The following is a 21,123-nucleotide window of genomic DNA, read 5'->3' on the forward strand; positions in this document are numbered from 1 at the left end:
TTATATCGGCTTGATCTGTAACTATAGAAAGCAGCAACCAAATCAAAATGTAGCCTGCCGGTGCCGGTTACAGCTGAAGGACGCGCTTTCTCCCTTCCAGCAGCTAAAAAGCATACGGTAAGTTGTGCAAAAACATGAGGATTGTTAGTGAAAGAGTGTACGTCTGAACGCGATGGAGGTCTTTATCTCGCTGAAACAGATATGGGAAGAAGGGGGGAAAGGAAAACCAAACAGAGACAAAGCTCTCCCTGGAATGTATAAAAAGGACCAAATAAGCTGTTCAGGGCGTGCGGGTAGATGTTTTTCAGTGGGACGTTAGCAGGGCAACGTTCATCTGTGCTGGCCTGCACAGAAACCGAATAAATCCCGTGATGTGTCATCAGGGTAATGGAGAAAATAGTTGTGTGTTCTTTCTTCTGTTAAAGAGAAACCAGGCCTAGGAAAGCCCTGCATATACTTCAGGGGTGACAGCTTGGGCTCTGAGGCGGCACAGCTCCACTGTTAAGCAGTCCCGGATCGACCGCGTTACTTATAGCCGCATTACGCCACGCCGCGTGTGGTTCGGCCCGTGCTGTCTGGAAAACCCTGACCCCCCCCACCCCGTACGTAGCGACAGAAGGTAGGGTTTGCCCCAAGAAGCGTAGCAGTAATGTGACTCTTTCGTGACCTGTGATCAGGCGAGGTGAGGGAGTAAATAAGGCTTTTACCACCGGTGTCTTCCCCTGCCTGCCGCGGGGACGAGGTCCCCCCGCGTCGGACAGCTTCCCCTTCCTGTCGCGTGATCCTAGCAGGGAGGCGGACGGGACACCAGGCAGCGGGGCTGCGAGGTGGTCGCCTTGCTCTCCCCCGCGTGCTTTGCCAGCTGTCCTGGCGAGGTCGTGACCGGGCACCGCCGAAACGATGGTGCCGCCCTTTAAATAGCGGAGAAACGGGCAAACGGGCACAGAGCGGCTGGGTTCGCCGCCGCCCCAGGGAATGGGCGTAGCTAGGAGGTAAGGGAGCGTGTGGCGGCCGTGAGATGGACCCGGGCCCAGGTCGCTCCCAAAGCTGCCCGGAAAACACGCAGTTCTCCTGATTTGCCTTTTCCCACTGATTTTCACCCGGTCTCTGCTACTTTTTTTGCCACCTCCCCGTCGCCGGGTGGGATGGGCGGGAGCCCGGGGCCTGAGGGGCACCTTGGCACTACCTTGGCGGGCGGGGGGAGGGCAACAAGACCCGTCGCCGCACCCCACCCCACCTCATCCCCGGGCGTGACGTCACCCCCGCGATGGCAGGTGACATCAGAGGACGAAACGTTGTCGGGGGAGGGGGAAGAGAGCGCTAAGGCCGCCCAGCCCGGCCGTCTCCATGGCAACCCCTCCCCCCCCCACGTGACCGGGCGGCGGGCGCTCACGTGATGTTTGGTTACCGCCGAGCTGTTTCCGGGTCAATGCGGGACGCGGCCGCCGGGCCTGGGTGAGCGGCGCCGGGCCGGGGGGAGGCCGGGCCGGGCCGGGCCGGGCCGGGAGGAGGAGGAGGAGGAGGGAGGTGGCCGGCGGTGGCGGGGCGGAGGGATGTCCGGCTTTTCAGGCGACCTCTGCGCTGTCGGAGCTCGCGGAAACCCTCCTGGGGAGTCAAGGCCGGAGCCGCCGCCGCCCCCTCCTCGGCAGGGATGGCGGCGCTTGGAGCCGCTTGCGGTCGGCCATCAGGCGGGCGGGAGGTGACAGCCGCGGCCCTGGGAGCGCGCAGGTGCTCGGCCGGCGCGGTCGTGCCCGAGTCGCCTCGAGCGACGCGCCTCGCCTCGGGGGTCTCTCCCTCACGCCCGTTTCCCTCCTCTCCGCCCGTCGGCGTCGCCCGTTTCCGCAGGACCCGGGCCGGCCGAAAGCTCGGCCCGCCTCGGCGGCCGCTCGGGTGCTGGGGCGGCTGGCCGCGGTGGCCCACAGCGATGCTTTTCGTCCGCCCGGATCTTAAGATCTCTTCAAAAGTAGTTTCCCTGAGTCTTGTTACAGGAGGACGTACCCGCCTCTTTTAGACGAACGTATGTGGTGTTTCATCCGTGCCTTACTTTTTTTTTTTTTTTCTTCCCCTTCCTTTCACATATATGAACACGTTAGGTGTGCGGCTGGCTGGGGTCGGCTCTGAAGGCGTTCAGGTGGCGTTGGAATTCATTAGGATAGCGTTAGTGATGTAATTCTCCTGACGGGTCTTTTCTTCTCTCATAGCACTGAAATAGAAGTATTTTTACGTCATTTTTGTTTGCCTTGGCCTTTGTCCTTATTGCGCCTCCCTCATCACCTGAAGCAGCCAGGTTGGTTTTTCCTTGGGTCTCAAGTCCAGTCCGCACCCTTGTTGGCAAACGCTTAGCACGTTGTACGTCATCGGGGCCACAGCCTTTCAGCAGGATGCTTAAATGCAGACAAAGAATTTTTGTCAACATCTTCTGAAATGTGAGCGCACCTTTTGGAATCCATTGTGTTATTTGGAAAACCCCAGAGTTATTTTAGGATGTGAATTGTTTCTTGAACCACCAGTAGAAAAACACTGAGAAATGCGCACCTTGCCAATTATCGTACCCTGCCCTTGTGCGAGTAACACTCATTTGAAATACCTCATGGCTTGCTTTGAATGTTTGTTAACCCATGTTATTAAGTACTTCAGTAATTCAGAGAAGCTGTATGCTGGACAGATTATTAAACTTAATGTTAAAGCTGATGAGAAGCAAAGTGAAGAAAGGTAATTGGACCCCTCCAGCACTGTTGTCACGTGGCAGTGACGTTGCCTTGCTAAAGTAAATCTTAAAATGCTTGTGACTAAATAGTAGTATCCTTTTTTTTTTTTCAGTTCTGGAATCCTCTTTATTTTTCAAGAGAAAGCATGATTTTTTTGATGTTTTTTTTTCCTCTAGTGTTATGTTGAGGTGACTTCCTCATGTGGAATTTCCTACCTGCTCTTAGCTCAGTGGATGAACAGGAGCGGAGTTGACTGAAAAGCAGAGTAAAGGACAGAAAGCTTTATGGGTGGGTGAGTTCCAGAACAGGAGGTCTTAATGTCTATCTAGATACCAGTATGCGTCTCTCTTATAATTCTGAGCTCTAAACCCACTTTTAGCTTGAGGGCCTTTCAGCCTAAGGCCTTGGCTCTCCATACAAATCATTCCTGTCACATGCTGAATGCTTTATCGTAAAATTAAACGCCTTCTTTCTAACACTAACTTTTCTTTGAGGACTTGCTTTTAGAATCTAACCCATAGTACGATACTGACATGAAGTAAACTCTGAGATATAAATCTGGCAAGTAGTTGATGCATCGTTTAAAAAGGGTTTGTTGGTGGGGTGTTTTTTTTTTTTTTTAGTAAGACAAATCCTTTTAAGTCTATATTTGTAACACATGAACTATACGTCATATAAAAAACGTAACAGGCTTCGGTCAGTTTGCTCCTTATTCTACCAAATACCATTGTGAGAGAGGTTTTTTTAGGTAGTCTATGCATGAAGGAGCAAAGTAGAGCTTGTTAAACAGCTGATTCTCAACAAAGGGAAACCGAACCTTAGTTACCTTTTTTTTTTTTCCAGGAATTTATATCTATCCTTACCTTTAATGAATCTAAAGGAAAGTTCTTGGCGGCAGAGGGAATTTTTAATTCAGTGTTCGTTAGCAGCGTTGCTTTAAAATAAATGTAATCCCCTCATTAACTCAAAGCATGGATTTCCTCCAGAAGTCCTAGAGTTGCCTATTTATGTGCAGAATGTGTATGTGAGTTGGGTTTTGCTGGTATATTAAAAATGTAATTATTCAGTAATTTATGAAGATGCTATTCCGTGACTAATTATATGCTCTAGGAAATATGCATTTGTTTGCTGCAAGTTTGTGCTTTGTGGAGTTAGAACGGACAGATGTGGATTTCTCCTCTGTGTCCAAGATAAGCGCCAGGCCCTGCTTGGGAATGCAAGGGCTCTGTTCACACTGCAGACAATATGGTTCCCCTGACTCTGTGCGTGGACCAAACGTAACCCCCTTTTATCCGGAATAACATAAAACGCGAAGTTCAGAGTATGCAAAGGAAAGTAGGACAGGTAAATTTACTTCCCCCTCAGATACAACAGAATACCAACCACCGTGGTATCTTTGCGCCAAGTAACTTCCAGCTGACATTTGATATCTTACTAGAAAGGTCAGCAGCTCACAATATACCAAGTCCTTTTTCCTATGCTGTTCCGTTCTGTGATGTGTAGATATGAAGGGCACGTTTATCTTCAAGATACGTTAAACAGCTGCAAAACTGAAATGGCAAAACTTTCTTTTTAGACTGGCCAAATGATGTGCTCGGATGTGTTTGAGACTGTTTCATGACACAGCACTTGTATTCTAATTAGAAGCCCAGGTTTGCAAGCAGGATGGGAGAATTGTAGTCCTTTGCAAATGTCAGAGGAGAAATGATGATATTGCTTTTCAGGCTAAAACTTGCTTTGAACGAGGCACTGCTGTCGGTGAAGATGAGAGCCCTGAGATACCTTAGTGCGGTTAATATCAAACTTGAGTACTTCATGACACCCTGTGGGCCAACTGATGGAGGCCTTGTCAGCAGAGGCTGTTGAGCTCCAGGCTATTTACTGTATTGGGGTGATTTAAAAAAAAAAACAAACCCTGTCTTGTTTTGCATATTGTTTCTTCTTCTTCTTTTTTTTTTTTTAATACACAAAAAGGTATGGCTAAAGCCATTGCCTTTTTTTTGTCTACCTAGCTGAAATGCAGGCATCTCTGGGGTGAAGCATATCTCTATCACACGTATGCAATTGAAGTGCATCATAATCAAAGCAAATGACAGTGGATAAATATTATTGTCCCCAGCCAACAGAAGAGTCATTCTGCGTCAGGGTTTAAAGAACTGGCCGTAACTTCAGCACACAGAACACAGCAATTAGAATCCCCAAAGCTAATCTTGACTCAAAGTCCTGAGCTAGAGAAAAGAGATGTGGCAGGCTGCAAACACCTTTCAAGCAATTTCTTACTCTTAAACAAGTCTTCCTTTTCTCTGTTCCTTGCAACCCTGCAAATGTGTTTGAGAATATATATGAAAATCTCATAGTCCACTTGTAAGGCAAATAAATACTCTCTGGCAGCGTGGGGAGTATTGGGAACTGGGCAGTTCTGGCAGAGTGTGTGGGGTCTGGAGGTCTTGGACTTGGACTGTAATAGTATGATTGAAAGTGCTTGTGTATCTTGAGCCCTTTTTTTTTCTTTTTTTTTTTTTTTTCCTTCTTCAAGTAATGTATTACTTGAAGATTAAACTTGAAATATAACCTAGTAGACTAATCTGCCGTTCAGAAGAAATGAAAGACGTGACCCAGCTGGTCACTTTTTGTCCTGTGTTTCTAAGGACTGCTACTCGAGATGAGTATAGTAGCTGACTCTTTATGTCCTCTGATGTTTTCTGCATGAATTAGAAGTCCAAGAAGGGAGCATGGACCAGCCCAGTGGAAGGAGTTTCATGCAAGTTCTTTGTGAGAAATACAGCCCCGAGAACTTCCCGTATCGTCGTGGTCCTGGCATGGGAGTACATGTCCCAGCAACTCCCCAGGGTTCACCTATGAAAGGTAGGGTTCCTATCTTTGTGAGTGAATGTGAGTTTTTGGGTGGGGTCAGTTCCTCTGTTTTTCTTGCTCGTGTTGAAGGAAAAATCTCACTTAATTGCCCCAAAGAGAAGAGTCACGCATTTGTTGCCATGTGTTTCTTACTATTCAGTTGTATATCTTGATCAAATTAGTATGCTTTGATCATTGCTAGGTTCCACGCAGTTGGACAGCATTGCTCACAGCAGCAGCCCAAAATTATGTAGGGTTGTAGAGCAGGGTTCAGGTTGCTGGGGTCAAGTATCCCCTGAATTCTAGTCTTTCTGACTTGTCTCCTGACCTTCCTTCTTAACCCTGGGAAGCCTACTTTGCATTTATTTTCTTCTTCTCTTAGATGCAGATGATTGCCTGTTTCAAGTGTTAAAGGTTTAATTAACATTGCTTGCAAATAAAATGAAATGTAAAAATTGTTGGGAGAGGAAAGAGTCAAGAGACTGGCATCTAACAAAGAGGGAAAGTTGGTCCAGTGACTGAACTGGTTGCTGTAAAATTCAAGTAAGTTTTTCTACCCCCTTCATTGCAAGCATAACAGAATCCTGTTGAACAAAGATGGGAAAAGGCCCTGTACAATGCTGACTTTTTGTGAAGGGCTCAGCAGTCCAGTTTTCCTCAGACTAGTGACGCTAACTATTTTACTAGTAGCTGTAACAACATGTATTTTTGCAGAGATGGCTTAACAAACGCACAAAATTTGATTCAAGGCCTAGGTAGCTCCATATGCCAATGTTATTACGTAACACCATCCACTTAGGTTAATGCCTGCAGGTTCAGAGGGAGTCAAGTGTACACCGGACTGGGCCGTTCATCAAGCCAAGCAATGAGTCATTTAATCTCCACATAAGCTTTTTTTGCAAAGTCAGTTTGGATCAAGTCGGTTTGTGGTTTACTTTAGCTCACTTGTCAAGGTGCTGAATGATCTCTGAGCAAGCTTATAGTGACATTGTGGAGAAATGCCTCTTTCTCCCTTGCTTCTGCCCATATTGCCTTGAGGCAGTTTCAGACAGATGTGTGTCTGAAGCGCTCTGCTGTTCATGTGTGTCCTTCGGCCTCCTTCAATGCAAAATCCATGTCACTATTTCCAGCTTTTTACGGTGAATCTATCTGACACCCTTTAGTCTTCCCTCAAGCTCTGGTGTTAGCATTTGGTTCTCCCTCTCTCTTCCGATGATTCTGAGATTCACGTTTATCCCACCAGAACCACTGCTTCTTTGTATAACCTTTTGCCTATCTTGAGTTGTAACTATAGTTTAAATTTCCGTCAGGTCAATTTGTATCATAACCAGCCCCAAAGGGGAAAATAGCCATAGAAGTTAGCTGGATGAATTTACAGTAACTGAGTTTGACAGAGGAGGAAAAGTGCCCGAGTTCAGTTGAGGATAAAATGTACTGCCTGTCACTCAAAATTAACAAGAACAGAAGATCGCCTTAATGGAATATTCAGTCAACCCCCTTTCTCCTGTATATGAGCGCACACTTACCTGACAAGAGGGCCCTTGTTTATAAGTCTTAAAATGTGACTTAGAAGTACCTCATGAATAATTTCCAAAGTACAGCACTGTCCTTTAAAGAAGCCTAATGCTAATAAACTTGAAAATCAAATTACTCTGATATTGTCTGCCATTGCAATACCTTTCTAGTCATGCAATTGTCAAGTACTAAGGAGAGAGAAAAAGGACTAGCTTTTTAGGAAGAAGTTTGTTGTTAAATTTTAGTGGGTTTTGGTACTCAACAGAGGTGAGAGAGAGAGCTGTATTCTATTTGAGAGACTGTAAGATCGATGCCATGCTTTGTCTAAACATGGACTTCTTGTGTCGAAATGGTTTTCCGTTACAAATCCATCGCTATTTACTTTGTCATGGTTATGCATTTGCAAATCAGGTCGTGACCGTGATCCAAGTCCTTGCCTGTGAAATAGCTGCACGAATGTTTACCTGGATGAGAAGGAACTAGAGCAAAACTCAAGCAGAGGCATAAAAGGCAGAGCAAACAACTCTAAGGTCATAAGGTCATAAGAGCATTAAACGTTCTTTTTTGTTGAAAAGGAAAAGCTTAGAAGAGAAACGTTTAAATATTTCCATGCTGTTCCTAACCAAAAACGAGCTAAGTCCAAGAGGATAAGGGAGTCTGACTCAGTACAGCTAACAGTCCACGTAGACCCATATTCTATCTCCAGTAGCAGATGCAGTGTAAGTTCTGGCAAGCGCTGATACGACACGGACTATAAAGTACAAGTGTCTGGCCTGTCCTTGCTGGGATGTGGAAAGAAATGCGTGTAGTAAATGAGCATTGATAGAGAATGATACTTCACATTTAGAGGAAAGGTGGCTTCCTGATTTATGTCAGACACTTGTTGTAAAATACATTTATATCCAGATATCCCTTGAATATGTATAAATTGCGGTAATTATTGTTGGATCCTTTTATTTTGCTGGATTTCGTGCTTATCTTCTTTGTGCTTGTTGAGACCAAGGGGTAATCTTCCGTAACTAAGGAATGCAATGCTGACTGGAGGGCATCTTTTTTCCCCTGTTTCAGATCGCCTCAACCTTCCAAGCGTGCTGGTATTGAACAGCTGCGGCATAACCTGTGCAGGGGATGAGAATGAAATCGCCGCCTTCTGTGCTCATGTGTCTGAGCTAGATCTTTCTGACAATAAATTGGAAGATTGGCATGAGGTAAAAAAGGCTTTCTGAATAACTTTGATGGCTGCTACTATGACAGTGAATGCGTGCAGGTTGTAAGAGCATTATGCTCATTTAAGGAGATGCATGTTTCAGTTTTTTTGGTGGGTTCTTTCTCATCTTTGAAGTTGATGTTTATTTACTTTGACAACTGCAGAGCGATAATCATGATGAATATAATCCATTTGAGCACTTGACTCTATTTTCCTAGGGACTTACGGTCTTGTCCTAAAGGTAACAAATGTATTTTCTATCGTGCAAAGCACTGGAACTGTCATTTCGAACGTCAAGAGGTTAATGAGTGGTGCAGTTTGTTAACAGAGTAAGAAGCAGGAGGCTCTTAAAAACTACCAGCGATGGGGATTCCAGATTCCTAGGTAGTCTCATCCCATGCTTAGCTAACTTTGTAGTCTGAACTATCTACCTGAAGTCTTCCATGCTCCAAATGAAGCTAATCACACCCTGCCCTACCCACAGTAGGTGTGGAGGACCATTCCTTACCGTCCCCTTTATAACAGCTTTTTATACTATGAAGAACTTTAATGTCTCCTTCTGTTCTTCTTTTTGTATAGTACTGAAAAAATCTGGTTCTTCCAGTTATTCATTTTAGGCCGTGTTTTCTAGACTCCTTACTGTTTCTGTTGTTATGTTGTCCCTCCAGTTTGTCTAGTTCTTTCCTAAAGCATAGTGCTCAAAACATGACATCAGCTAAGGTGAGGCTTTGTTAGTGCAAAATGCAGCTGGGTAATGATCTCCAGCGTCATGTGTGCAACACTTCAGTTAAGCCCCATGAGACTTTTGCATTTGGGCCCCACTGTTGGCTTGGGTATTTCATGCCCTATCTCCTCTCATCCCAAACACCTTGTGGAATGGAGCTCTCTAGCCAGTTGTTTTCTGACTCGTAACTGTTTTCTGGACGAAATTCTTTTTCCCCAGATGTTCGTACTTTGACCTTCCCTGAACCAAGCTTCATCTTACATGTTCCGCATGGCTTCGCTTTTGATTCTAGTCTTGTGCCCCAAAGGGATGGCAGCCCTTCCCACCTTAGAATCACCACACATTAAGAGAACACATAGTTTTTGATTATTCTGGTTATTAAGAATGTAACAAGTAGCGCTCTGCTAAAACACGTTCTTGGTACGTCTGCCAGTTTCCTTTTGAACTCTTAACTTTATAATCATTTCCCAGAGATTGTAACTCACCAGTTTGCCTGTGAGACTGGCGTGTGGACCGGGTCGGAAGCTGTCGTTCCATTATATCTAATACTTCTTCTCACTGAATCAGTTATCCAGGCGAAGAGGAAAATCAGATTGATGGGATGTGTTCCTTACAAATGGATATTGGCTAGCTGTTCTTCTCACTTAATCTTCTTTTAGGTGCCTACAAATTGATCGTTTATTAACCTGTTGCAGTATTTTTCTGCATATAGGTGATATTCAGATTAGTACCCACCAATCAGACAATCCATTATGTATCCGTACTCCAGAGGTACACACTGTCTGTATCTGGCTTTCTTTTCTATTTGTTGATCTGTCTTCCGTACTTCTCTGCTAATTTGCCCTCAGGTACACATCTGGTACACACAAAAAGAGAAAGTAACCCCAAGCACAGTTGTCTGAACATTGGGAGTCATTGTCAGAAAGTTGCTCTTTTCAGAATAATGGAATCTAATAAGGAATTCATTATATGTGTACAATGAGCTTCTGTTTGTCTTTTACATTGGGCAAGATGGAGTGGTCTCTGACTAGTGAGGAACAGTAGAAAGCTGAGCAAGCGATCACTGTGACAGCCATGAACTCAAGGGACATACCAATTATCTCCTGGTCAAAAGAGGGCTACAGCAGTTTTCTAAGATACTAGCTCCTTTAACGTGCTACTACTTAAGCATGGTGTTCAGGTGGATTTTGTGACCTCTCCTAAGAGACCTGTTTTCTCTTATCAAGCTGCTCTAGGAGTGTAATTAAATGAACTGTTGAGGTGAATGAGCAATTAACCAATCAATCTAGATCAGTGAATACCTGGAGTATGAATTACAGATAGTTATCAAGAAGTCATCTTTTTTTTTTTCCCCTCCATATAATTTCCTCGTCTCACGATCATTCTGAAGGGCCTCCTTTTAGAAGATAGGATATTATTGCATGAGGTCGGATTACTGCTTGATATGCATTTCTTCCTTTCTCTGTTTTTTCTCTCCATGCCTAGGTCAGTAAAATCGTGTCCAACGTTCCCCACTTGGAGTTTCTAAACTTGAGTTCCAATCCTCTCAGTTTGTCCGTTTTAGAGAGAAGGTGTGCTGGGTCTTTCGCTGGTGTTCGCAAACTTGTACTGAACAACAGCAAAGCCTCCTGGGAAACAGTCCACACAATCCTGCAGGAATTACCAGAGTAAGCTGGAGAGTTGGGCGCAGAAAGGGGTGCTCGCTGCATGCAGGTCAAGGCTGTCGTATCAAATCCTGTGGTGGGGATGACTGAGAGGGGTGAGGAAGTGAACATGATGTGTAGAGGAAAAGGGGGTTTGTTCTTTGGGAACTAGGAAACTAGCCAGTTGAATGTGTCACGTTGTCTTTAAAGCTGAACTTGTTTGGCTCTGCGAAGCCATAGGCCCTTCTTTCACATCTAAACACTAGCACTGAGATATGGATAATGATCCTGACAATTCAGGAGGTGACATGCATCCCTCTGAGTCACTGCCAAATGAATGGCACACTGCACACCTGTAATAATAGCTCTTGGATGGGATGTAAATTAGAGGGTCTGGCCACTTGTCAAGAAATATTTCCTTATGCTTTTTTGTGAGAATTGGTTGGTTTCTGTGGCTTGGCCATGGTCCACCTTGGCAGTGGCATTCTGCTTCCCTAAACTTCCTCGGTGGCTTCCATTTGATACCGGATTCCTCTTTATACCACTTCATAAGCAGAGAAGATTACAACGGTATATCCCACTTGGCAAGTGCACGCTTAACTGGGATTAGGGGAGCCAATTCAGTTGTCTGCAAACTTGCCAGGACCTGTTCTCTAGTTAATGGGAGTCTTTGGCTGAACCAGTAATATGGATAAACAGGATTATCTGTGTTGTGTACAAATACCTTTTTAAATTAAATGGTGAACATGGACTATTACAGCAGGTACCGATGACTATTGGAGTTGGGTCAGTGGCTTGTTGGGCACAAATGTGTAATGCTTTTCTGAGCAATATGTTACAAAATACCGACAGAAGTATTTTGAGGGTTAGGGAAATGCTTAGAGGTATTTTTCATCTGTGGAGGAGGTTTCTGAATGGGAGTGAAGTAGAAACCTGATTGAAACCCTCCATTTTAACTGTTCAAAGGCCTTCTCTGCACTGAGGTTTCAAATCACATAAGAGCCTTTGCAGACAGCTGCGTTAAAATCGCATATGCAGGTCCCTCTACTTAAGGCGATGACCATTTCAGGAGGAATATTGAGATGATAATATGATCTTTCTTCCTCTGTGCAGCTTGGAGGAGCTCTTCCTGTGCCTTAATGACTACGAAACAGTGTCTTGTTCTCCAGTTTGCTGTCAGTCTCTCAAGTTACTCCACATAACTGACAATAATCTTCAAGACTGGACTGAAATTCGAAAGTTGGGAATTATGTTCCCGTCACTGGACACACTTATTCTGGCTAACAACAACCTAACAACCATTGAAGAGTCAGAAGATTCTCTAGCAAGGCTGTTCCCAAACCTGCGATCCATCAATTTGCACAAATCAGGTGAGAGCCTGAAAGCTGTATGCTTTTTGTGCTCAGTGCAAGTGACATACAGGTGCTTCTGAGCTCATCGCTTCTGTTATTCTTCCTCTTTGAAATAACATTTATGAAGTTGTTCCGTGTCCTGATCAAGTACTTGTTGTTTCTGCTTGTATGGTAGCTGTTGTGAATTCTTTTTTAGGGAAAGCTGCTGCACTCCAAAATTCTGCCCTGTTAAATACAAAGAGATGCGCCTTGTCCAAACTCACTGCTCTCTTTGCAGGCGGTTTTAGCTTACTGGCGATCAGGGATGAGCAGAAGAGAATGGCTTTTTATTCACAGTGTAGCAGAGTGGCATGACCAAAGGATGAGCATATTTTTCGATCAGAGCAGGTGCCATTGGTGACATCAGTGTCTTCAGATGTAGCTTTCTCCCAGCTACAGGAACTTTCTGGCTGTTTCAGACCAAGGTGATTCAGAGAGTTACTGGTCACTCTTAGCTGTCACTGCAAGCACCGCAGAGAAAAGGTGGAAGAGTTGTGCTTCTGTATCACAAGCTCCTAGTTAACTTGTCTGTCAACGTGGCTGTGGCTGACAACGTTACCCACACTTTAGTTAGAGGTCACCTTGACGGAGATGTTTTGGCTGCTATGGAAGAAGAAAGCTCTCTCTGCCCACCTTGCCCACGGTGCCATGCTAGTTGTAGGAATTTTGATTTGGCTCTGGAAACAGCCTGTTCTTCTGCGTTGCTATTGCAACACAAGGTTTGGGCTTGAACTTATGGTTTCATGGCAGGCTTAGCTTAAACAAGACCTCTAATTGTGTTTGAATGGTAATTTTTCTGTTTTTTCATGTTTTCTGTACTGTAGAGGTGAAGGTGTTGATTGGTTTTCTTACAGAATGGTTTTCTAACTTCCTTTGTTAGTTTAAGCATCTGGAACATTCAGCTGAAAAGCATTACATTAAACTTTTCTGCAATCACAGGAAAAGGAAGCAAAGACGATTAGTGTTGGTATCACTACATAATCAGAGTTGTACTGTTGCTTGATCTTCCATTTTTTTATTTTACTCTCTCTGCTTGCCTTGTTATCCCGCATGTCAGGTCTTGAGGGAGCTAAAATTGAGTTACAGCCCTTTTCATTACATGGTGGGATGGCTCAGGGGACTTGGTTTACCTGTGGATTGTGAGTTCAGACTGGACCCAGGCTGGTTACATGTGCAAGTTAAAGCCATTTAATGGCTATTTAGTGACCCCTAGAATGACGTACATCCTGGTGACTTTAATACTACTTAAGGCAGTGCCTCTTTATAGAGGCAGCTGTCCGAACTGATGCTAATTGGTATTCAGCAGTGAAGCCAAGGACTGAATGGCCCATAAAAACTAAACTCCCTATTCAGCCATAGAGATCATCCTTCTAGAGTTAAACAACAGCATGAGAGAACTTAAACTGCCACCTCTTGTAAGCAAATGAAGGAGACTTGTTGTGGAATTTCATGAGCAATAAGTTGACTTCTGCACGCAACTTCAGTTGACGCTGCCCTGTCATGTATGTTCTTTGGCTATGTCTGATGTTCTTTGATGTATTATGTATTCACTGTGTTTGTTTAAGCAAGTCCTTTCTTCCAAGCAGGTCTGCATTGCTGGGAAGACATCGACAAGCTAAATTCTTTTCCCAAGCTTGAGGAAGTAAAATTGCTAGGAATCCCTTTGCTGCAGTCCTACACCACTGAGGAGCGCAGGAAGCTGCTAATAGCCAGGTCTGTTTGTTTGGTCTGCTCAGCAGATGTATTAAATGACAATGAATGGCTGGGAGTGGGTAATCGGAGGAAAAGGCTGTTATGAGACGCTATTCTGTATGAATCACAGCTCAGAAAGACCTGGTATTTTTCCTGTGTGGGAAAGAAGGGGAGAAGTGGAAATGTTCAGTCTAAATTATCTACTTTTCAGAGAATTTTTTTGAGTCTTATACATCTGTGTGCATGCGAGGCATGTTTGTGCTCAAAGGATAATGCTTAGTTTTAAATCTGTTTGGAGAAACTGCATGGAGCTTGCCCTCTTGAGAGAGGGGACAGAGGCTTAAAAAATACCTGGCATGATTCTCCTGATGACGGAGTTGCGGGACGTAGCTTTTGGCTGTGACTGTCTTGTTGATCACCCTGGCTGCGTTTCTGTTCTTGCTGACCGTGTTTCTTGGGGTCTACAAGCAGGTTGCCGTCTATTGTCAAGCTTAACGGAAGCATCGTTGCCGATGGGGAACGAGAGGACTCGGAACGATTCTTCATCCGCTATTACATGGAGTTTCCAGAGGAGGAAGTCCCATTCAGGTATGAGTTCTTTGTCCTGAAATGCAGAGCAGGCACAAAAGGGAAGCAGGGCAAAATAAAAGGTGCCTGAAGAGATGACGTTACATGGGAAATTGGGGCTAGCTGTTCCATAAAAAACATTCTTTGCCTTCCTCCTTGTCTTGTCTTCCTCATTCTGTATTAGTTCATCTCGTTCATGTCGAGATTGTTGTCCGATGACTTGCTGAATCGCTTCTGAGTCATATCCAGCCTTAAAGTGTTCACGTCAAGTGCCATTTCACAATACGACTGTTCAGTTAATGAGTGCTCCCTGGCCTCCCTGGTGGCTAGCTTCATAATCCACCTGTGTTTGGGAGTCCCCAAAAGCCAGTACAGCTCTTTCTCTCTGGTGTCGGGCCGAGACATCTAATTCTTTTGACCATCTGGCATGTGGAATGTGCCTAGTGTTAGGAAGCTGTCCCATCATTTTTAAACCCACAAATCGGAGGTCTGATGGTTTTTCTTTGCCAAAAATGTATGCCCAATGATCTGTTAATCTTAGTAAACTAATGAACTTTGACAGATGCTGTTCAGTCAGTATCTCCTCTAAGCCAGCATCTACTTACTGCTTCTTAATGGGGTGAGGAAGGATCATTGAGCATCAAGCTACTGCATTTACATGCCTTTTGCACTAGGACAACGCACTTGCCCTCATGCACTTTTCAAACAGCAAAACTTCATAATCTTTTCTTTACAGAGGGGGGTGAGAGAAGTGGGGGGGGACGGGGCATGTTCAAGGACAAACTGAGGTAGAGAGGGTTAAAGGTATGGCCTGGTAGGGATCACAAAGATGAAAATTAGAATCTGGTCAGTGTTGCCTTTAGTTTAACTCATAGGTAAAACTACCTCTGTTTTTTCAAGAGCTGTGTATTTGACCTGCCAATACAGTAAGTGCGTCAGAGGCTGAATGGGGAGTGAGACCGTGGTATTTATAGGAATGCTAACGGGTCTAGCGGGTATGGTATTTGTGAAGGCGTGCTAGGGGGTCAGTTCAGGGGTGAATGCTGCTAAAATAGTCAGGAGAACAAGACAGCTGGTGATCCCTCTGTGTCTTTTTCTGAGGACAAGACCTGGCTTGTAATTTTAGAAGCCCTTCAAGCAGAAAAATTGAAACAAACATTGGAAGGGATAGCTATGCAGCCTGGGAGTGCAGGGGAGAGGAAGGGGAAAGGGCGATGGGGACTGTGAGCTCATAGTGCTGTTCCTAAAAGGGATTATTTTCATTAACATTTTATTTCTAAGAAAACTGTTGTATGTCCCTGCGTTCATGGCTCCAGAAGGAAGCAACCTGAGCCCAGTTGTTCTAGCCGAGTCCAACTCTTGGTGAATAGGGCATGGGGTGACCTGGAAACCCTACGCAGGAGAAGGCAAGGCAGGCCCTGGCACTGAAAGCAGTGTGTGCAGTTACAAGGTAGGAGGGGGAACTAAGGTGCAAGTAACCTTGCAACCATGGTGTGCACCCTGAGCTCAAAAATGGTTCAGGCATGAGAGGGAAGCTAAATAATTATGTGTGCAGACCCTGATTTTCTTGCTGCTTGTTGCCCTGCACCTGCATCTCAAGGTATTGTGGTGACAGGTGCCTTGTGTGTACAGGAGCAATATATTGTGGAGAAGAAGATGGCCAGATGTCGCTTGAAATACTCATGAGGCTACTGTTAAGATCCCAAGCGCTGTGAACAGGCTGTGTGTGCCCACATAGTTGCATAGTACCATGAGCGACTGAGGTGCCTTTCCAGGTGGGCACTCAGGGTACTCTGGCCGTTTCATAAACTGCTATTACCTCACACACAACCCTATCATAAAGCTGGGCTGGGGAAAGAAAGATGTTGACGAACATGCTATCTCTTTATGCTGTTTCGGTAGATACAGGAGATTTACCTCCTCCGCTGATTCCTTAACCTTTAAGCAATGTTACTGCCCTCTTCTTGATCAATGGACTCTTTTTCTGTATCCCTTCGCCCATGCAGCGTTTCCGAGAGACTTGTGCAGCTCCTAAAGGGGGTTATTCTGTCCTGGAGGGGTCATGTGGCACTTGAGAATATTTTCCAGTGAGGCTGCAAACTGGCTGAGAGGGGGTTCTTAGTGCCAAGGGCCAGGTTTCACTTCCTGGACTCATATGCAGCAGTTCTTGTAAGAACCAAAATCTGACGTTCTTTGTGGAGTGAATTTTTTGTTTGTTTGCTGTTAAAACTTCCTCTGCTTTGCTCCCAGCTCTGGTATTGTCTCTCAGAAGGTGGTTTGTAATTAGTATCTAATCGGGACAAATGCATGCTGTTGCTGGGGGTACGGCATCTGCATTGCAGTGCTGTCTCAAGTGGAGGAATAAGACATATTTGTACTCGGAAGACTTACAAGTGCAAGCATCCCCCAACCCCCCCCCCCCCCCCCCCCCCCCAAAAAAAAAGACTGTAGATGCATGGCGTGCGATAAACAAACAGCATGCAGTCTGGTGTTAAACCTCCTCGGTTGTGTTGTATCTCTTCACAGACTACAGCTTGGAGAGATTGGAAAAGGAGTGAAACGGACAGAATAATTTCTCTCTCTGGGTGACGTGGGCTCGAAAGGAGCACTGAGCGTACAATCCAATATTGGCTGGCTTCTTGAGTGACGTCTTTGTTTCTGTGGGTTTTTAATGAGTCCTCTGCCTGTCTGGTCCGTTGTTTATTTGCAGAATATCAGAGCCACTTTTAGCTGGGCTCAGTTCTTCGGCATCCTCTCCCCTGGCAGCCAGCGTCCGTCAGGCTGCGAGGGGTGATTATGTAAGTCTCTGAGGTGCTTATTACCAGGGCGTGACAGAATCAAATGAGCGGTATGCCTTTGTCCTTATTGATTTGAGGGTATCCGGTTGTTTAGACTTCTAACTTTCCTTGCAGGTTGTGGTTAGCATGCAAGGAGTGGACTGGAAAGCTTGTTCTGCCGTTCCTTGACTTGAGGAAGTCTAAGACAATGTTGCCTGACCCTCTGCATGTTTACAGCTTGCATTTGGATAATCTTAACACATTCGCAATACTTCTCCCTCTCAGCTTACTTGAAATTTTTCCTTCTCTTTATGCTGTTCCCCCTCTCTGCACTGTTTGCTTTCATGTGTAGACTGTGCTTCAGGGAAGCGGCTGTGAACATACAGCCATTGTGGCAGGGAGTCACTGCAGCCCAGCTGTCTGCAGACTTGCTGCCTTTGCCTTGCTCTGCATGGCGTGCTGGTTCCCTCAATGCGTGAACTGGGGCAATACTTACAGTCGGCAGGTGAGAAAGCTGTTGCTGGTTTGCAGCGTGCAGAATTGGTTAGACTAAGGGAAGTCCCAAAGCGGGTTGAGGGGTTGGTGCTGCATGCAAGGTGCAGGTTTGCTCTCTCCCCCTCTCTGGCTCGCTGGTGCTGCTGAATGCGTCCTCCAGAAGGTAGCAGAAACTGCCGTGAGGAAACCCTTTCTGCCGGTGACATGTTAGCTAGCGCTCATTCTTACTGCAGGCAGTAGCCCAGTGGGTATAATATGGGGAATGCGTTTTCTCCTCTGAGAACGAATGGCTTTCTGCCTAAGCCTGATTGCATTGCCCTATCGATTGTGAGAGCAGGGCACCAGCCTGTATTGGGACGCTCTGCCCTGGAGAAGGCTCATTTTGTCCATGAAGCTAGGGAAATCCTAGTGCGTTGTGGCCCTTACCTCATTTCCCGGGCAGACAGAGGGCCTGCTGTTCTCCAGGAACGTTCCTACCTTCAGCATGAGTCCCTGGGGTCATCCGTCTTGCCAGGTCCCATCATCACTTGACAGGAGCAGTGACACAGCACTCAGCTGTGAGCATTCAGCTCTCAGAGTCAGATTGGGAACAAAAAGAGCTTTCTGTGTGGCGCACAGTGGAGAGCCTCTGAAATGTTACCTCCTCTCTGCAGCTCTCGGTCTTTGTTGTTTCAGTTGCATTGTATTGTGGGTTGACATTTTGCCACTTTCCCAGCCCGGCAGGAGAGATGCTGCCTTTCCTGATGGGAGAGAGATCGGCTGAAGGAGGCGGGAGGGGGAGAATGGCTCTCTTCCAGCATGTGGCTCCTTGGGGCTGCACCTTGTCAAGAAAATTTGGTGAACTTGGCTCTAAGGGAAAAGTCCATCGAACGTGTGGTGGAGCCATTAAAGCTAGGCCAGTAAAATTCCTGTGTCATTTTAGACTAGATATGACTGATCAGTTGGTGAAAAGTCCAGCTTTTATTCTGGCACGGTGCCTTTACGTAGAGAGCAACGTTGACCTTGCCTGAGCAGTGTGGTTTTCACTATGTGATATCAGTTCCCAAAATATGTGGCTGCTCACCTTGACAAAGGTGATCTCGGTGATGCTGTGTTCAATGCAAGTGTGGCATTTGGCAACTAGCTGGCCTCCTGAAAAATGCCAAGAATTACCTGAGAATTGGGTCAGGCAATTAAGCCACTGTTCCTGGGAATCTAGACTGAGGGATGTATCACTGGTGTTATTGCGTGTTTAATTCTGACGTGCCTTAGGGAAGTGTTTTCATTTTAGCAGGAGACTTGGACTCTTGCGAGCATAGGATCCTCTCTTATTTCCAGATCCCGCTCCAGTCACAGCTAGAGTGTCCAAAATGCTGGTAGTGAGCACTGCTGATAAGTTTTCTTCATTAGGCGATTCTGAGACCAGTTGACCTGAGCCTCTTGGGTCATTGATAGCTTCACCTTCAGTGAGATACCTCCTTGCTACTCTGCCCGCTCAGCTGCTTGATTTTTTTTGTTTTTTTCTCCTCTGTTAGAGGAGGGGAAAACAGGACTCGTACTGTTCCAGATTTCTTCCTAGTGGATGTCTGTTTCGGCTGTTTAACTTGAGTCAGGGATGAACCTTGTCTCATATGAGCAAAATATATAAGAAAGCTCCTTAAAGCGTCTTGAGATTTGGTGGCAAACGGAGAAGGAAATCTGGTTGTTTCTTTTGTCGTCCCTGTGAGGGATGCTTGTATGATGAGAGAAGCGTACTTCAGGCTTTGAACTCTAGCGCGGCAATATTCTTTACTCATGGGAGCTTCATCCTTCCTTCTCACCTTGAAGGAATTGTTAGTTAAACTGATAGATGTTTCCAGGAGAGCCATGCATGAGACATTCACTAAAATGGAGGACAGGGATCACTCAGCACTATCTGCGTTCTGGTCTTAGCTCTTGTCAAATAGTGCTGGGCTTTGCATAGATCGCACTTTGGAATCTGCACTTAACCTCTTGTAAACTAATCACTGTAATCTCCATCCAGATGTTAATTTAAACTTTGCAATCTATTACCATCCTTGGATGATTGCTGCTAAAGAATAGCAGTATTACAATGTGAAAAAGAAAGCGTTTTATGAAGAGTGCAATAGCTGTATGAGGAACCGTGTCATAACTCTGCACCTGTTCAATTTTTCAGGTATCACGAGCTGGTAACAAAGTACGGGAAGTTGGAACCTTTGGCAGTAGTGGATCTTCGGCCACAGAGCAGCGCGAAAGTTGAAGTTCACTTCAAGGATAAGGTAGAAGAGATGTCGATCCGCCTCGATCAGACTGTGGCAGAATTAAAGAAACAATTAAAAACTGTAGTGCAGTTGTCAACAAGCAACATGTTGCTCTTCTATTTGGACCACGAAGCTCCCTTTGGTCCCGAGGAGATGAAATACAACTCACGAGCACTGCATTCTTACGGCATTCGGGATGGCGATAAACTTTATGTAGAGCCCAGGATGAAATAGCCTCTTTTGACCTTGTGCGTGCACGCATGTGTACACACACACAGACCCCCACACACCCACACATATGCATTAAGGAGTTTTTGCAGGGTTTTTATTTCAGCCGGTTGGTTGAGGTTTGGTTATGTTTCTATAGCAGGTAATTTCTTAGCCTGGAGAGCGTGCCCTGATCTGAGAACCATGCCCACCATCCAATGCAGGTGACCTTGAAGTGGCAATTGACTTCAGTGCATGTGTTTCAGTTTGTCCAATACCTTGATGTTTTCATCGATGCTCCGGTATACTCGTGATTTGGCATGAATGGTCAGTTGTTCAAGCTAAAGAATGCTAAGGTCCATAAATTAGGGAGCGCTTTTTTCTTTTTTTTTCTTTTTTTTTTTCTTTTTGAATACAACAGAGAACCCTTTTGCCCAGCTATCTGACTGTGGCGTTAGCTAGCTGAAGTATTTTTTTCTAGCTGGGTGCTGTCTCCTAACTTTTTGTTGTGCTTGAGTTCACTGAAAGGATGTTAAACAGTATTCAGCTTGAATCAGAGCTCAGGTATTCGGTGCATCCTGCATCCTTAATTCCACTGCTTTCTGAGATGGAACCAGATGGGAGAATGAAAGAGACCCTATTAGAAAGAAAAGATTTCTTTTCAAAATTCACTGTCTGTATCTGCACTGTCCCACTCTGATTTTTGATTAAAAAGGCTTGGTTTCTGTGCCCATCGAACACAGTGTCTGCAGCATGTAACACTGAAAATCTGGAGGCAAAGGTAGTTTGACCATGTAAGTTATGAAGGAAATTTTGGAAGGTGGTGGATGGGCCTTGCATCAGGTGGGGTTTGAGGGTAAGAGCACAGAATTGTACTGAAGAATATATTCTCCCCTTTGGCTATTGGAACATCCTTGCAATGCTGAAAAGATCAAAGTTGCTTATAACTGTAAGCACTTAGCATTGTGACGGTTTGTACTGAAAGCAGAACGGCTAAAATTGCTCTCCTGGGGAGAGAGTAAGCCTAAAGCGGGAGTTTTTGTATGTTGCTGTTGCACCAGAATTGAAATTTAGCACCTTCCCCAGCCCCTGACTGTGGGGTCC

The 21,123-nt window shown here is 45.3% G+C and overlaps 1 protein-coding gene across 11 annotated transcripts; it reads left to right on the forward strand.

The window, feature by feature from the left end:
• The first annotated feature begins 770 nt into the window (after positions 1–770).
• On the forward strand, positions 771–20,757 carry TBCEL (tubulin folding cofactor E like). Of its 11 annotated transcripts, none has more exons than XM_068916514.1 (10): positions 1,382–1,455; positions 2,202–2,426; positions 2,885–3,000; positions 5,424–5,573; positions 8,145–8,284; positions 10,493–10,674; positions 11,764–12,020; positions 13,628–13,754; positions 14,205–14,321; positions 19,728–20,757. In XM_068916514.1, exons 4-10 carry the CDS (start codon positions 5,441–5,443, stop codon positions 20,044–20,046), a joined length of 1,275 nt encoding a protein of 424 aa, XP_068772615.1. In that variant the 5' UTR covers positions 1,382–1,455; positions 2,202–2,426; positions 2,885–3,000; positions 5,424–5,440; the 3' UTR covers positions 20,047–20,757. The 11 variants fall into 11 exon arrangements, with proteins under 11 accessions (XP_009672343.1, XP_068772618.1, XP_068772613.1 ...); XM_068916509.1 differs by having other exon boundaries at positions 1,414–1,455; positions 2,885–2,996; XM_068916510.1 differs by having other exon boundaries at positions 1,416–1,455; positions 2,202–2,287; positions 2,885–2,996.
• Positions 20,758–21,123: the final 366 nt, after the last annotated feature.

This window comes from Struthio camelus, chromosome 22, assembly GCF_040807025.1.
Source record: "Struthio camelus isolate bStrCam1 chromosome 22, bStrCam1.hap1, whole genome shotgun sequence".
Taxonomy (NCBI): Eukaryota; Metazoa; Chordata; class Aves; order Struthioniformes; family Struthionidae; genus Struthio; species Struthio camelus.